General features: G+C 47.3%; 2 protein-coding genes across 12 annotated transcripts in view; both read right to left on the bottom strand.

Moving 5' to 3' along the window:
* Nucleotides 1-13083, bottom strand: part of MPP4 (MAGUK p55 scaffold protein 4) — a 29175-nt gene extending 16092 nt beyond the window's left edge. For 2 of the 5 annotated variants that reach the window (XM_036421554.2, XM_036421556.2), the window contains exons 1-12: nucleotides 12310-13083; nucleotides 10934-11112; nucleotides 9992-10113; nucleotides 7512-7589; nucleotides 7216-7296; nucleotides 6686-6817; nucleotides 5855-5954; nucleotides 4675-4760; nucleotides 4260-4331; nucleotides 3114-3310; nucleotides 1354-1418; nucleotides 85-102 (exon numbers count right to left, since the gene is read on the bottom strand). In XM_036421554.2, coding sequence (XP_036277447.1) covers nucleotides 85-102; nucleotides 1354-1418; nucleotides 3114-3310; nucleotides 4260-4331; nucleotides 4675-4760; nucleotides 5855-5954; nucleotides 6686-6817; nucleotides 7216-7296; nucleotides 7512-7589; nucleotides 9992-10113; nucleotides 10934-11012 — 1030 coding nt within the window. In that variant the 5' untranslated portion in view covers nucleotides 11013-11112; nucleotides 12310-13083. The remainder of the gene's footprint in view (nucleotides 1-84; nucleotides 103-1353; nucleotides 1419-3113; nucleotides 3311-4259; nucleotides 4332-4674; nucleotides 4761-5854; nucleotides 5955-6685; nucleotides 6818-7215; nucleotides 7297-7511; nucleotides 7590-9991; nucleotides 10114-10933; nucleotides 11113-12309) is intronic. The other 3 variants (XM_036421555.2, XM_036421558.2, XM_036421559.2) reach the window with 2 other exon arrangements.
* A 1037-nt stretch (nucleotides 13084-14120) lies between these two features.
* ALS2 (alsin Rho guanine nucleotide exchange factor ALS2) overlaps nucleotides 14121-17238 on the bottom strand; it is a 52645-nt gene continuing 49527 nt past the window's right edge. For all 7 annotated transcript variants that reach the window (XR_004984972.2, XM_036421547.2, XM_036421545.2 and 4 more), the window contains one exon: nucleotides 14121-15705. Coding sequence is in view for 6 of the 7 variants with exons in the window: in XM_036421547.2 (XP_036277440.1) it covers nucleotides 15667-15705 (39 nt within the window). In the remaining variant the exon portion in view is untranslated. The remainder of the gene's footprint in view (nucleotides 15706-17238) is intronic.

The raw sequence follows: 17238 nt of genomic DNA, 5'->3' as shown, positions 1-17238 counted from the left end.
AACTCAATGGAGCTGATGAGGAGAACTACAGGACATTTCTAGGAGACTTTGGAGATGAGGGTTTTCCCCAATACTATTTTTTACCTTCTTCCATAGAAATCGCTGGATACAGCCAAACGATTGAAGCAGAGAGAGAGAGAGAGAGAGAGAGAGAGAGAGAGAGAGAGAGAGAGAGAGAGAGGTGGGGAGAGAGGGGCACACATTAGTCTATACTCAGTTTCTCATATTAATTTACTTACAATGTAGAAAAGCAAAGAGCCAAAATTATAGTAATTAATATTCTGGGCTTATTCTTCAGAAATTTAGTAAAGATTTAGTAACAAAATGATAAGTGAATAGCCTATAGAAACTAATATTGTTATGAGCCTTATTAAAATTGGTGATCTACTTCTATCTGGCAAATCCTACTTTTCATCCCAATAAAAGATTGCATTCTACTCACTTCTGAAATTAATATGCTCAGTTCAGCATATTTTAGGAACTTGTATCTTGACAGGAAGGGAGGGAGGGAGGAAAGGGAAAGAAAGTGGGAAAAATAGAAGGATGACAACTATAAGTGCATCTTCAGTAAATAACTTTTTGATAACCATCTGCAAACTAACATAGGCCTGGAATTTTTCAGTAAGTCTTCATTAATAAAAATGCCCAAATCTCTTGACTCAGTAAACTGCTCTTGGGATTTTTGTTTCCTAAGGTAACATATAAGCAGAGCAGGAAGATGCAAAATGATATCTACTGTAGAATCATCTACAACAGTGAAAAAGAAATGATCTAATAGTTTAGAAAGTGATCGCACTCCATCAGAAACATCCCTGTAAGAGGTGACCCTTTGAGTCAGTGGCTCCAGCCCTGGCCTTAGGGATTTGTGAGGATTTAATAGGGTCTGCAAGCTGTTTTCAGGGTGAGCTTTTCAAAAACGCTGATACGAATTGCACCTGGGCTAAATGAGCAAATTGCATGTCACCCAGAGGCCATACTAGTTTCCAGATACTGATTAAAAGCTTTGTCAGCATTCCCACGTGTCTCTGAGAAATGAAATAGGAAAATGAATTACAGGAGCGTTTCAATCTGGCTTGATAAACAAACTTTGTTAAAACACAAAGGAGGCTGGCCTGCGTGGCTCAGTGGTGGAGCATCGACCAGCGAGGGTTGCAGGCTCGATTCCCAGTGGGGGGCGTGCAGGAGGCAGCCAATCAATGATTCTCATCATTGATGCTTCTATCTCTCTCTCTCTTCCTTCCTTTCTGAAATCAATAAAAATATATTTTAAAAATAAAAATAAAGATCCTGTCTTGGGCAGGAAGCCAGTTTGCCACGGTGCACGTGCTGGAATTGAGATGTCAGCACACTCACAGGTGGGTGATTTGAGGTGGGTGTGGGGCTGGTATGGCTGAGGCCACCAGAACTCTCGTCGCTTCCTACAAAACAAGAAATGCACTATGAGAAGAAAAATCAACCCAGGTCAACCCAGGAGGCATAGATCCCGGTCAGAATGTTCCTAGAATCTTGCTGTCTCTGCCCAAGGGAAAAAGATTTCTTTCCCAAACGTATTGTCAAATAATTCTCTAAACACACTGCCTTTCTCACGTTTCTCCTGCCTCATGGGATATTGTTAGAGCCACACTGACTCAGAGTAAAAATGTGCCCATGTCCACAGTTCGCAGGCCACAGGCCTCATTACAGTTCCCTCCCCTCCTCAGCTGGTCTCACTAGAATGTTCTAGAAGGTGCTGTTTCCCTCTGGCTGTGGTTGCCTGCCCTCCACCATTCCTTAGAGACAGTTCCTGCTATTGCTCCTCGTCCAATACCCCTGGCATTTTGTGTGCCCCGTGCAGGACCCCACCAGAGCCTCCTCACCACATTTGCCCTCAGGAGACCATGGAGAAGGATCTCTTTGGGCCTTTATCCCTGTTTGTGTCCTGAGCCCCCAGAGCTCAGGTCACCCCTGTCCCCTACACTCTAATCCCTGGGGATTGCCCACCAGGCCCCTCCCGAGCCCTCTCACACACACCCAGCCCCACCTGTGAGCCAGCTCTTCAATCCTCGCTCTCAGAAAGCCCAGGTCTCCCTGAGGCCAGCTGTGCCTGCACCTTTCCCGGGGAACCTGGCCCCTCCCCCTCCCAGTGGTGTCAGGCACAGCAGCTCTGGGGCAGGGGAGCCTTGATATGTAGCTTTTGCCAGTTCCTCTGATGTCTCTGTTCCTTCCAGCTGCCTCCCTGACTTCGCTGAGCATGACTGAGAGAGGGGCACACAGCCGCTGTCAGCGGGCCCAGCGTATCATTACTCATGCCTGGAGCTCGGTCCGTGTCCTTGCTTGTCAGAGAATCTCCAGATTGTTCTCCCTCCTCCTAGAATCCCCAGCTCTGACTATTATCCCCACCCCTACTCCCTCCTTCTGGTGACCTCAGATTATTCCTGCTCACTCACAGTCTGCCCTAATTCCTGAAGATGCTGTCAGGCACACAAATACCTCTTCTAACATTTTGCCCTCATCCCTACCCTCTGCCCCAGAAATCACTTTTATCGGGACCCCCAAAAACATCCATGTTGCTAAATTCAACAGTCAGTTCTCAGACTGCTCAACAGCAATTGACCTAGTGGATCAGAACACCAGACTGTTTTGATTTTCATCCTGCTTCATTATTTATTCTCAATATCCGTTGCTAGTTTCTTTTCAACTTCCTGGTTTCTTTACATGGGCTGAGCCTTCCACCTTGTAAAAGCGTTGTTTTGTTTTGTTTTGTTTTGTTTTGTTTTTGTCTTTACTCCCTTGGACTCAGCAGCACAGAAGCGAGGGTGATGGGTTGAGCTTCAGTATCTGAGGTTTCAACTCAGCCTTGAAAGGTTGAGAGAGGAGTTGGAACTACCACTTAAAGTTTAATTTGGTTTCCTACGTGTTTTCCCTCTTTTCTAACTGGTATTACTATTCGAATCCTTCGGTATTTAATAAGCGGAGGGCATATGGATACGTCGGCACTTGGATTTATAAGCCAGTGTGTGAGTTTGTCCATCTGCCTGTCTCTCTCTTCTCATCTGAACTGCAGGAACGGAGCCTGCGGAACGCTCTCTTTCCCGGTGGCTCAGCGCTGAGTCCGGGAGCCGCCCGCGCCTCACCTGGTCAGAAGGTGGCTGGAAGGGATGAGGCCTGCACAGGTGCCCGGGTCTGAGATCTTCCGGGCCTGCCACCACAGCGCATCAGTCTGGTCCACCACCTGGAGGATGTCCCCCTTCTGGAAAGGCAGCCCGGCCTCCGTGCAGGGGATGGTGGGGTCCTCCTGGGGCCAGTACTCAGTCATGGCTCGAACGTACACCTGACGGGAAGGATGGGGGGGGTGCATAATGGCCCTGTCAGAAGAACCCGTGCACGGCTGGGCCGCCCAGACAGAACTTTCTCCCACTCTTCCATCGACCGTTCTATCTCTCCTCTCCATCCCCACAGAAAAGGAGGGCTTGCCTCTCGAACTGAGTCTAAGAGCTATGGGAAAAGTGACTCTAGGAATATAATCTTAGTTCTCAGAGGTTTTGCTCACATGTTCACCATTCTTTTTTCTTGTTTTTCAATCCTCACCTGAGGATATTTTTCCATTAATTTTTAGAGAGAGGGAAAGACAGAGAGAAATATCAATGTGAGAGAAACACATTCATTGGTTGCCTCCTGCATGAGCCCCAACCAGGGCCCAGGCTGGGGAGGAGCCTGCAGCCAAGGTACATGCCCTTGATCAGAATCGAACCCGGAACCCTGTGGTCTGCAGGCTGACACTCTATCCACTGAGCCAAACCAGCTAGGGCATGCTCGCCATTCTTTATAAGACTTCTTAACTTCTTGGTGCCTCATCTCCTTTTATTGTATTCCTTTATTCATTTGCCTCTCATGTCATCAGTATTGAAGAATAGACACAGTATCGAAGAAGGGCACAACAGCCTAGAGCAGCGTTTTTCAACCGCTGTTCCGCGGCACACTTGTTGCCTGGTGTGCCGTAGGTGCAGACAAGACAAGAATTTTATAATTTTTCACTATTTTGTTTACTTAATATTTCATAATAAAGTAATTATAAAATACTTTCTTTGTGTTTATTTGATTCCTATTCAAGAGAATTACTTTATATATAGTCAATATAGGCACAGAGTTAAATTTTTTAACATTTTCTAATGGTGGTGTGCCTCGTGATTTTTTTCATGAAACAAGTGTGCCTTTGCCCAAAAAAGGTTGAAAAACACTGGCCTAGAAAACAGTAGCAGGAAGGCGCAGTACATTCTCACCATCTTCTGGCTGTTCCCGGGCGGGTCAGAAACTGGAACCACCTTGAACATGATTGTGCCGCGAGACATGGCCTGGAAAATGCCAGAGGGGGAAGGATGACACATGGCCGAGTTCGGGGAGTTCCTGGGACTCAGCACAGGGAGCTCCAACTCAAATGCTCGAGTGTAACGGTGGTTTCTCCACAGGAACTTCCACAAGGGGTCACAGCTAAATAGGAAATTAGGAAGAAGTTCAGCTCTGCTCTGTCCTGGGCGGGGGCCCGGCATACAGAAACAGACAGGGTCTGGGGCCTGGAGAGAGGACGCGTGGAGAGGGATGAAGTGCCCTCGCACTCGGTGGACACACCAGGGGCTGCACGGCCCGTTCAGCCTGGCATCTCCGTGAGGCACGCAACGGCCAGGAGGAGACGGTTACCAGAATGTGGATCACTTGCTCAGGGTCCAGTCCCTCAACCGCAACTCCATTCACTTCCACCAGTTTGTCTCCGGCATAAAGCAAACCTAGGCAGCCGGGAACACAAAACAGAGAAGGGGACAACGGTATTGGCGAAGACAGGGGCAGCTGTCCCAAAGCTCTGTGACAAAGCCGCTCACTCAGGCGGGCTCTGACAGTGAAATACTAATGCTGAGAGTAATAGAGCAAAGCAGTTATTCTAATTTACACCACCACCGGAGTGCAGGGGAACTGCATTTTCCACTTCCCAGCCAGCCCTGGGTATTAACTGATGGCAGCATCTTTATTTTTGCTAATCTGTTGTGGTGAAATGGGAACTGGAACACTGCTTAGAAGATAACACTACAAGTAAAGATGTCAGGGTCCTGAGGAAATGATAAGGGGAAAGGGAATGGGGGAACACCTCAAGAGAGACCCCGTGGAGAAACCTGGGGGTGAAGATCAAGCCTTGAGAAATACGAAGCAGAACAGTGGGGCGGAGAGAAAGGGGAGACAATAAGCAGGATGATGTCACTGGCCAGAAACCAAGGAGGATGACAGTTTCCAGAAAGGCAAGGTCAACAACAGCACATGCGCCAGAGAGGCTGGAGGAAGGGCCAGAGGACTTAGCAACGAGGAGATCCTGGGGGGTTACTGTAAGGCTGTCGGGGTAAAAGGCTGTGCCTGGGTTGGGGGCCATGGACAGTGAGGACAGGGGCGGCAGGGACAGAGCAGCTGGCTCCGGCAGCACAGAGTGGAAGGTTCATGGCGGGAAGAAAGGGCCAGCGAGAGGCGTTTCAGGAGGCGGAAGAGCTATGCCTTTTGAGAGCAGGGGGACCGAGTGAAGAGTGAAAGTTGGGAAGATAGAGTGAGGCTCACCGGGACTTGAATCCCAACTCAAATGGAGCAAGTTCGTTAATCACCGTGAGCCTCAGTTTCCCCCTCTGTAAAATGGCATGATAATACAGTACTTAGAGGGAACATGATGATGGAGCCCAGGCGGAGGAGCTCAGAGAAGGAGGGACAGGATTCCTTTGGAATATGTATCCCTTCTTTCCTTGGTCACCAAGCACTGCAACGGCACTTATCACAGCCCCAGCCTTGGTTAGGACAGAGGGCTTTTCCTGCCCGAGCGTTGCCTAGTTTCCCGTCCCGCTTGCACCCTGGGGCGCCGGCCTACCGCTCCTCTCGGCCAGCCCGCCGCGGATCACTCTGGCCACCAGGAGGTCCCCGGTCATCTCGTGGCGCTTGATGGTGGCTCCCTGGGGAGAGAGTACAATGGGTTCCTCTTTCAGCTTCGGGGCCATTCTGCTGGCTTCCCTCAGCAGAGCTCTGGTCTTTCAGATGAAGGCATTCCTGCCGAGCAGGGCCATGCCAAGCCATCGAAAGGGAAAGGCTGCTTTAGCTGGTGTGGCTCAGTGGATAGAGCGTCAGCCTGCATACTGAAGGGTCCCAGGTTCGTTCGATTCCAGTCAAGGGCACATGCCTGGGTTGTGGGCTTGATCCCCATTAGGGGAAGTATAGGAGGCAGCCAGTCAATGATTCTCTCTCATCATGGATGTTTCTATCTCTATCTCCCTTTCCCTTCCTCCTCTCTGAAATCAATAAAGATATATATATATTTTTAAAGGGAAAGGCCATTCAACATCAGCTGCCTGAGTTCTCTAACCGCACAGACATAACCACATGTAGAGCCTTCCAGAGATAAAGAAACATCCCAGAATTACAACTAATCAAGGGGCTATTCTTAGAAAATCAAAAGAATGCCTTTCTTAGCTTCCCATTAATGGGGGCGGGGATGGGGGAAGAACTGGGCAAATACATTAGAATTGAGTGAAATACATTGGAACTGAGTGCCTCTCCCATGTCCTGAGTGCCTCAGACTGTGCCTGGGACCGCAGGCAAGAGCATGGCCAGGAAGCCGCTAGAGATGATCTAGTTCACAGTGAACCCCGGTATAATCCTAACGGGAATTATAAAACGGCTGTCTTACCAGGGGCTGTTGGTTCTTCACCAAACAAACAATCCTCATTGCTTCCTCGCCCTCGGGGATGTTGTCCGGCAGTGGGGGCAGAAGGGGCTCAAAGTCTCTCTGAGCCACAGTGTCATGGGCACGGAGCAAGGCCTGGGGACAGGGAAGGGCGAGGTGAGCAAACGGCACACGTAGGACAGAGCTGTCTAGTAAACAGCGACTTGATGCTGTGTAAGACACAACAATGACATATCCGGCTCCTGCATGCTTCGGTACAAACAGCAGGTCCCCGTGTACAGCAGTAGGACCTGCCTTCCGAGAGCACGTTTCCCCGGCATTTCTTCCCTTTCTTATGGGCCAGGCAGGGGCGTCTTGTTCATTCCCTCTGCTTATGGGCCAGGCAGGGGTGTCTTGTTCATTCCCTCTGCTTATGGGCCAGGCAGGGGCGTCTTGTTTATTCCCTCTGCTTATGGGCCAGGCAGGGGCGTCTTGTTCATTCCCTCTGCTTATGGGCCAGGCAGGGGCGTCTTGTTCATTTAGCAAGCGCTTGCCTCAAAGTGCGGAGCCTGGAGGATCTGTCTCAGCTCCTGGGTCTCAGGGGAACCAGGGGCTGCATGCAACACCTCCACCACCTGGTCGGGGAGAAAGCACACGTTGTGAAATTGTTTAATGTGGGGGACAGCGGCCAGTTCCCCCCCTTCTAGTACAGCTCCATGAGAAACCCTCAGCAGATGCATAATCATCCACCAGCCTTTGCCATGAGCGCCGCTGGTTTCTTTAAGAAGCCCCGGCAGTGAAATGCAGCCCCTCCCAGCTCTGCTGCTCTGGGGACTAAAAGCCACCTCACCTCGTGGGACAGCGCCTGTGCCCGGGAGGTGGCGGGAAGCAGTTTCTTCCCTTTGAATTCCTGGAGGCTGTCATACACCTGCAGAGGGCAGGGGAACGAGAACGAGAAGGGCGTGTCCACCACAGAACCGCGGACATCCTGGGGGCCAACATCCCCAAGGGGAGGAGCAGCAGGAGCCGCACAAGCAGCGGGGCAGCGTGTTGGCCTTTAGCCAGGGGTCTCCGGTTGCCACGGAGAGATGAAGCCAAGCTGGTGGTTCTCATGCTCCAAAGTCTCTCCCGCTGGTTGCCATGGGAGAGTGATTTCCCTAACTGATTTCACTGAAAGACTCAACCTTTTCTCTTGTTAAAAAAAACAACAAGAAAGCTGAAACTGGTTTGGCTCAGTGGATAGAGCGTCGGCCTGCAGACTGAAAGGTCCCAGGTTCGATTCCGGACCCTTGTTGTGGGCACATCCCCAGTGGGGGGTGTGCAAGAGGCAGCTGATCGATGATTCTCTCTCATCGATGTTTCTAACTCTCTATCCCTCTTTCTTCCTCTCTGTAAAAAATCAATAAAAATATATATTTAAAAAAAAAAAAAAAACAAGAAAGAGGCGGGTTTCTAGGACTGAGGCCAATGGCCACTTGGGGCCAGACCCCCATGAGGCCCGGGGCCCGGCAGCTGGGCAGAACGTGAGAGCTAGGATCAGGGTTCACGGGAGAATGTGAACCGAAGGCCAGGCACACACCTGCTTCTTTGTACTCCGCTCTTCCCTTTTGTTTGTGTTCCCCCCCTTTCTTAATTCTCCAGTAAGAGTTCATTTGTGAAAATTCTGACGTCACCCCCGCTGAGTCTTAGGAGTTTCTCCCACCCCAGGGCCGAGCACACCGAGGCCCGCCTGTCTCCACGGTGCAGCCCTTCATCTCATTTTAGAAACATCGTTTCTCCTACGGATGCAGAACCAAGACCAAGAGGCCAGCATAGCCTAGTCCAGTGGCCGGCAAACTGCGACTCGCGAGCCACATGGGGCTCTTTGGCCCCTTGAGTGTGGCTCTTCCACAAAATACCACGGCCTGTGCGAGTCTATTTTGAAGAAGTGGCGTTAGAAGAAGTTTAAGTTTAACAAATTTGGCTCTCAAGAGAAATGTCAGTTGTTGTCCTGTTGATATTTGTCTCTGTTGGCTAATGAGTTTGCCGACCGCTGGCTGGAGAGCCGCACACCCTGCTCGGCCTCAGGGTGGCGCTCAGTGTCCGGGACCCGGGAGGAGTAGCGCAAAGCACAGACGCTGCGGTGTGAGTGGTGTGAGCGAGGTCCTGTGAGCGAGGTCCGCGCCAGCCAGCCCGGGCTGAGCTCTCCAGGAGGGAGAGCACCTGACACAAAGCAGGTGGGGTCCCCACTTCCCTGAGATGTGATTGATGCAGAACCCTGTGTGAGTTTAAGATACGAACGTGGCTGCTTCGTGATCCCAGGGCCCTCGGGGAGAGAAGAAAGGAGCTGCCATATCCTCGCTACCCCCTAACTTAGCTCCTTCCTAAACTGAGAGGTGTGTTGGCTCTCTCTGAGAACTGCCCTCTAAGAACGTATTCTGCCTGGCCAGCGTGGCTCAGTGGTTGAGTGTCGACCTATGAACCAGGAGGTCCTAGTTCAATTCCTGGTCAGGGCACTATCCGCAGTGTGGGGCGTGCAGGAGGCAGCCCATCGATGATTCTCTCTCATCATGGATGCTTCTCTCCTTTCCTGTCCCTCCCTCTCTGGAATCAATAAAAATACCGTATTTTCCGGCGTATAAGATGGCCCCCTAATTTTACAGTTAAAACACAGGTTTAGGCCTATATTCGCTGTATAAGACTACCCACCACTTCCGAGGCAACACCAGTTCTTTTTTTAATAGACCGCCTCTCTGACGCTGGCCAATCTGAGCAGGCTTTTTACTAGAACACAGTGTACATGTCCTGTACCCGAAGCTACACTGTGTTCTAATAAAAAGCCTGCTCAGATTGGCCAGCATCAGAGAGGCGGTCTATTAAAAAAAGAACTGGTGTTGCCTCGGAAGTGGGGGGTAGTCTTATACAGCGAATATAGGCCTAAACCTGTGTTTTAACTGTAAAATTAGGGGGTCGTCTTATATGCCAGAAAATACAGTACACTTAACGGCAAAAACCGGTTTGGCTCAGTGGATAGAACATCGGCCTGCAGACTGGAGGTTCCCAGGTTCGATTCCAGTCAGGGGCATGAACTTTGGTTGCAGGCACATCCCCAAATAGGGGGTATGTAGGAGGCAGCTGATCGATGTTTCTCTTTCATTTATGTTTCTAGCTCTTTTTCCCTCTCCCTTCCTCTCTGTAAAGAAAATCGATAAAACATATTTTTAAAAATACACTTAACAAATTTAGAAAAGAACATTTTCCCCATTGGGATTTCCTGCCAGGGCCACGGCCCGGCTGGGAAGGCGGTTCTTGCCCCCAGGAGGGGCCAAGGCCTCTGAGTGTCAGGTGCACCTTGAGCAGAGCCTGCAGCCATGGGGAGTGGAGGAGGTCGTACAGGAGACACAGTCCGCTCACGTCTCGGCTGTAGAACAGATTCAGCTCTTGCAGCACAAGCCTCAGGGTTTGAGAGAGACCTGGGAAAGGCAGAGGGCAGTCAGGGTGGCAGGCAAGTGGAGGAGGCAAGGAAAGCAGAGTGCACGAGAAGGACAAGCCAGCTGAGACGTGCCACAGGGACAGATGGCACTGAGGGGTGGCGATGACACTGAGTTTGAGCCCAGAAGATCTGCCTTCAGGCCCTATTCTGTCACTTGCTCAGAAAGTCAGCCAGCTACCTGGAATCCAGGTGCCTGTGGCAAGAAGAGAATATGCTGGCTCTCCCATAGGGCTGCTGCTAACGCCTGGTGAAATATGAGGTCATAGTACACAGGTGGAAGATGTGGTGAGAGCAATATTGTTTATATTCTCCCCAATCTTACCAGCTTTGGCTTATTCCAAATTATCTATTCTGGGTCCTCCTTCCCTAATTCAAACGTAGAGTCATTTGTCTTTACACTTTCTGAAAATGCTTATTGAAGGTGTTATTGAAAAACTCTAACTCCCAATAAGGTTTTAATATACACCTCAGGATTCCACTGACTAAAGGGTCTGGGCAGGTTTTTGTGAATGCTTGGATTTTTAGGAGCATTTTCATAGGGATTCTATTTGATGCAGCGACCCTTTGAATGCGAACCAGTTATGAAGCTCTAGTTTTAAGTAAGACCTTGGGTCCATATCTTTCCTCTCCGCCTTCAAAATTACTTAGACTTATAACCAATACATGTGGTAGGACACTCAAAAGTGTACAGGATCCTATAGGAATTGCAGTAAATCTACCAGAATTTTACCCATGTATTTGATCACCCATCCAGAGTGACGGTATCAGGCCATCTTAGTTTAGAAAAAGGAGCCACATACCATTCTCGGGATTGGACGGTGTAGAACGCTTCAGGTCCTCCGTGTCAGGCATGTCTGCGCCTTTGTCTGAGGGTATCATCCTCCCGCCTGAGCTCCCACAAAGAATCCAGGCCTGGGGAACAGATCAATAGACAGCACACCGCTCCCTCAACCACGCTGGCCATGCAGCTTTTGGGGCCCTGAAATGTATTTTCCACGCACTTATTGGGCGAGCCAGGCACTGTGCTACACACTGGGATCCTCCTCAGACAAGGAATTCTTGCCCTGTGGTCCTTACTCTGTGATCATCGCTAGTTGTGCAAAAGAGAAAACTGCTGTTTCATAAAACACTCCCTCTGCTTTGCCTCGTTGATTTTAGCATCACCCAGAGCGTAGAAGCTTCCCTGGCCTGACTGACTCAGGAGTCCCGTTCTCTCATTGTACCAGAGTCGTGTGTTACTGCTGAGGCACACTCTTAGAGCTTACTTTCTATATTGGTTTAGGCAGGTTTATTTCTTTATCTTTTAAAATATGTTTTAATTGATTTCAGAGAGAGGGAGAGGGAAAGATAGAAGCATAAAGGATGAGAAAGAATCATGAATCGGCTGCCACCTGCATGCCCCCTACTGGGGATTCAGCCCACAACCCAGGCATATGTCTTCACCAGAATTGAACCTCACGGGTCAACGCTCAATCACTGAGCTAAACTGGCTGGGCTACTTTGGGTAGGTTCAATTTCAAGAAACAGAAACCCAAAACAACAGTGGCTTAACAGAAGTTTATATCTTGCTCACGTAAACGTCCAGAGGCGGAGACAGCCCCGGGCTGGTTGGGCAGCCTTGCTCCATGAAGTTCTCAGAGTGGGTTCTCTCCACTCAGCCCTCCCCCACCCCGGAGGCAGTGTGCTCCTCACCCTCCTGCTCCAGGTGGTGGCTGGGCGCCATCCATCACGTCGTTCAGCCAGCAGGCCAGGGGAAGGGGCATGAGGAAATGAGGGCAGGGGAACCGGCCCACGGCTCTTTGAGGAAGTTTCCCTCCCTTGGGAAAACTTCAAATGCCCACTGCACTTGCCTATGGCTGGAAGAAAACCTCTAGAACTAGCTGAGCCCAGAACTCAATCCCCCCTCTCTTTTTTTTTTGTAATCAATAGACAAGCATTTATTTAAGGCCTGTTTTATACCAAGTCAATAATTGCCCCAAGAGTTTTTCAATTTTTCTTTACCTACAAAGTACTTTTGCACAGCTTTAATACACACTGAAATTTCTAGAATGCTGCTAAATGCTACTAAACCACTTAGACCAGAAAGCCCAGGCCTGTACCTGTAGCTATTGAAAACGGACAGAAGGGCAGTCAGGTGGATTGCTGGTACTGAGGACCACTCGGCAGGGTGTCTTACCTGCGAGGCTGCAAGCGCATAGTGTTGCTGGGTGTAGTGTTGCTGGTCTCGAGAGAAAAGCTTTATCGGGAAATTAGCTGCTATCAACTGCCAGTCACCTCGCTGTTCCAGATTAAATCTCTGCACATCCTCTTTGATTTAATCCACAGCCTAACCATTCAATGACCCCCCAAGCTTCCCCTGGCACAACTCTTAAGTAATCCTTACCCTGAAGAGTCTGTGTAATTTCTTTTATTTTTAGCCTTCCTTTAATATTTCCTCTCTCAAATTGTCAACACATTGTTAATAGTTAAAGATTCATGCTTGTGTTGAGTATTTCAGGATCACAGACAACCCACAACAGAGGAGAGCATTTTATGTTAGCGGAAGGGAAAACTGTGGAGATACCTACCTGAGAGTAAGCCTATTGACCTTACTAGTTTTCTCAGGCTGTGGTGAGAAAAGGATGGAAGACAACAGCAGTTCCTTCTGGAAGGCCCCCTACCAAGCCACTGCTCTGAAATGCATGGTTTGTCCATCCCGTCTCGGATTGTAGCTACTTCTTTGTCTGAACATTTCATATTGCAAGGAGGGGGGAAGAGCTTTGAAAGTAGGCATCACAGAAAACAAAACAAGAGAAAGGGTACTGCTGACAGCAAGGCCAAGGGTCAAGACCAAATAGCGATTATAAGGTTTACCAGCCCCTTTATCCTAAATCAACATATGGCTTTCCCCTGCTCTCCACTGTAGATCAAAATCCAAGCTGGGAATGGATACATTTGTGAATGTTTTATGAAAAGCTTGTGGATCAAAGGGTCCTGCGTTTGATTCGGATCAGGGGGCACATACTTTGGCTGCAAGCTCCTCCCTGGCCGGAGCCCTAGTCAGGGAGTGTGCAGGAGGCGACCAATTGATGTTTCTCAATCGTTATTTCTGTCTTTCCCTCTCTTCCACTCTCAAAAAAATCAATGGAAAAACATCCTCAGGTGAGGATTTAAGAAAAAAGTTTTATCTCCAATTCACTTTTCACTTTGAACTTTTAATACATGCCCTGTATGAAATGACATCTCTGTAGCCGTGGGAGGGAAGAGCACTGGGAAGTTCGAGGCTCAGCTCTAACAGGAAGTGAATGATAGCCACTTGTCTACAAAGTGGAATTTGTGGGATGAACCCTGCCTCCCGGGCTGCTGAGCATCATCAGGGTGAGAGGTCCTTGCAAATTGCTATAGACACTGGCCTGGAGTTTTAGGGCTTTTCCCCCAAGAGAATTGGAATTTTATAACTTTAATATGCTATTTGAAAAGTATAAGTACAGTAAGAAGAAATTAAAGTAACAGGGTAGTTTCATTCATGACTCCAATAAAAGGATGACTTGTAACATTTTTTTTTTTTTTGAGAGAACTGAGACGGCCTACCAGCATTTTAGAACTCAGTGGGTCTTAAGTCTTTCTATTTTCACAGTTATCCCCATCTCTATCTCCTAGGGGGTCAAAGGCATTCAGTACAATTGCCTTTATAAGTCAAATGTGGAATTCGAAGTCTACTTAAAAGCCAAAGCATTCCCTAATGGAAATGAAAAGTGTTTCACATTCACTGATCTTCCTGTGCCGTAGTCCTCTGCAGCGAGCAGGCCCATTCAGGCCCATTTGGGCAGAAAGCACCAGGCTTCTTGAGAAGACATTACAACAAGGAGATGATTGGCTAAGGCCTAACATTTCTAACCAGGATTTTAAATCCTTACTCCTCCTTTCCCTGCATCTGTTTAAGGAAGAGAGAGAAAAAAAAACCCACAAAACAAAAATGAAAAAAACAAAACAAACATAAAAACCCAGTAACTATCAAAATATGCCTTTTATTCAAAGAAATAACAGACTTGTTTTAAGACCCTTGTCTTCAGGCTAATAGGATCAGAAGGTTAATAATTTGACCTTTGTCACTAAAGGTGCCATAATTATAATTAAGTTAGTTTGTTTTAGAGAGAGAGATGTCTAGGACCCTCGAGGAGCCTGAGGCACGGATGACAATGTGGGCACCAAAACACGGAGCCTGGCTTTTTATAACTGCAGGCTGCCCTGTGTCATTTCCTCTGCAATCAAAACAACCTCATAGAGATGAATGTCTTTTATTATGAAAATTGCTGTTACATTACAGCCAACATTCCAAAACAATATTTTAATAAACACTCGTCTTGATTATAAAGTAGAGCAGAAACCATGATCCTGTTTTAAGTTAGCATCTGCTGATGTTTAACAAATCAGGAGGACACTCCGTACGCTCCCCACGTGTGCAGATGAGATGAGGAAGAGCACCTATGTTATCCAAACAGCTACTAGTGTTACTTGTACAGTATAAACCACCGCTTACAACATAAAAAAAAAAAAAAAGCAGAACACTACGACGTTGAGGTGTCACAATATGTGTCAGATGGGAAAAGCCGAGCTCGTTTCCTTTTCCTTCCCCTGCGAGTCCCATGGGAGGCGCAGGGAAGCACAGCACGAGGTCAGGGACGGACGCAGGTCTCCGCTTCCCTGTCTCCCAGCCTTGGCTCCGCTGCAGCCTGCATGCAAAAGTCTTCACCTCATTCCCAGGCCTCGGGCTCAGCCTTTGCCTGCGGACAGGGGAGGATCCGCAGCAGCTCAGAGTCAGTGTGGAGTCCAGTGTATTCACTCTGTGGCACTCATTGGAAGGAAACCAAGGACAAAATTCCCGTGTTCTTTTACTCAGGAGGCAAATACTCCTGTTTGGACACGGTCCTTGCTTAGGGTTGGAATTTGTTGGTCATTATTTTGAACCTCTCTCCCATGATGAATACCCTGGTGGAAAAGCTTAGAAAAAGTTAAAACTGCAGTTTAAAAGTTCCTCTTGCCCCTGTCTCACTCAGCAAAGCAGCAGAATGCACCCTGGTTTGCAAGGAACTCAGGAAGGCATAGTGTGGTTACCGTCGTTTCGAGAACAATGTGCTCCTTGCAAAAGGGTCTGGGGTAACTGCAGGCAAACCAGAGACTCAAAAATATCCATCAACTTCCTTAACGCAGGAAGCTCCAGAGGGCTTCCTGACGTGTGGAGCAGCACAGCCTACGCTGAGGAAGGGACGGAAGGCTTGTCTTCTTTGTCCAAACCGTTGTAGATGAGAGCTGGGGAACTTAACATAGACCAGGGACTGGTCCAATCTGAATTCTGCCTCCTTTTCGATCTCCCCTTTAAACTGTACAGTCTCTTCCTCTGGGCTCAGAGCTCTGATCATTAGTAAGGCTCAGAAATGACCAAAATAACACAACATCCTAATTTCAAGACCATTCTTTTTTGCCACTACAGGAAGGTGCCAGATGGTGCTATAACACTCTGTGGAGATAATCCAGTTGTTAGCTGTTACGCAACCTAGTTAAGCTTCTCACGCTGGATCTGGTAGTAACATGCCTGAAAAAAATCAAAACAATTTCAAATTTACTTTGAAAGAAATTACATAAACAAAGCAATGCACCTGGGACTAAAGAAAGGAAGTTCCTTATTCATTCTGATGGCCCAATAAAATCAGTTGCTTTCATTTTCCCTGTTCTTTTCCAGACTCCGATCCAATGTCTGTCTATATTGTCTAGCTGTAATTAATAGAAATACAATTTTGTGCATTTCCCTCTAGTTAAAAAACAAAACAAAAAACTTTTTACAAGCTGTATAATATTCTTCACTAAGTAATACTATAATTTGTTAAGGCACTATTAACTGGACATTTAGTGAATGCTGCTTATTATAAGATACACAAATAACCATGATCAGAATCATCATGTTTGGTAAACATGCAGATTAAGCATCATTCCACACCTACTGAGTCAGAATTTCTAGAAACATTTTAAAAAAGCATCACTCGGTGATTCCAAAAGTATCTTGGCCTGGGAGTTACTCACACTACAAACAACACCTCATCCAAATAATATGTAATGTTTCCCATTCTTTAATTATAAATCTCCAAGAGTAGGACTACTCCAATTCCACAAACATTTTTGATGTTGTTGACATCAATGTTAATAACAACTGTTTTCCAAAAGGGTGACTATTATTTAATCAATTATCAGCAATATTGGGAATAATACTGATATCACCATACCCATCAGCAGTGTATATATTTTAAAACATTTTTGCTAGTTTAGCAGGCACAAAATGACACGGTGTTTAAATCTGTGGTATTACAATATTCAGTAAGGGTGAGCATTTTCCTACATGTAAGTGTAATAATTCAGTTTCTTCCTCGGTGATATGTTTAGAGATGCTCTTCAATAACACAAGTAGTTAATAAGTAAGTCATTGGTGGTCAGTATTTTCCCCAGTTCCCACCACCCTTTTTCAGTTTATTTAATAAAAATGGTATTTCAGTTGGAAAGTAAAAAATTAACCAAGGCAGAAATCTGACATTAAATTTTAGTTTTTCCCCTCATTTTAATGTCTGCCTTTCCTTCTTTCTCCCCTTTTCTATCTTTAACCCTAAAGCCGTGGTCAGCAAACTGCGGCCCGTGAGCCACATGTGACTCTTGAGCCACATGCGGCTCTTTGGCCCCTGGACGAGTCTATTCTGAAGAAGTGCGTTAGTTTAAAAAATTTGACTCTCAGAAGAAATTTCAATCGCTGTACTGTTGATATTTGGCTCTGTTGACTAATGAGTTTGGCGACCACTGCCCTAAAGCATCTGTAATTTGCAATATCAGTGATTCCACCTGATTCCACTCTCCTTCCAAAATTCTTAGTGAGTTATCCCACTGCTTTACCATTTACTTAGTAAGACTTCTCGTTTCCATTTCTGTGTCTGATGTTTCCATTTTTATATGTGAAGTTTTCATTATAAAGCCTACATGGGAGCTATCTCTTCCACTTAGTTGTCTATTCCTGTGACAATGATATACTATCTTTTAAAAAATATATATATTTTATTGATTTTTTTTTTTTTTTTTTTTTTTTTTT

This window comes from Pipistrellus kuhlii, unplaced genomic scaffold, assembly GCF_014108245.1.
Source record: "Pipistrellus kuhlii isolate mPipKuh1 unplaced genomic scaffold, mPipKuh1.p scaffold_m20_p_7, whole genome shotgun sequence".
NCBI lineage: Eukaryota > Metazoa > Chordata > Mammalia > Chiroptera > Vespertilionidae > Pipistrellus > Pipistrellus kuhlii.
Note: the sequence above shows the minus strand (reverse complement) of the source record. Positions and strands in the feature narration are given on the sequence as shown.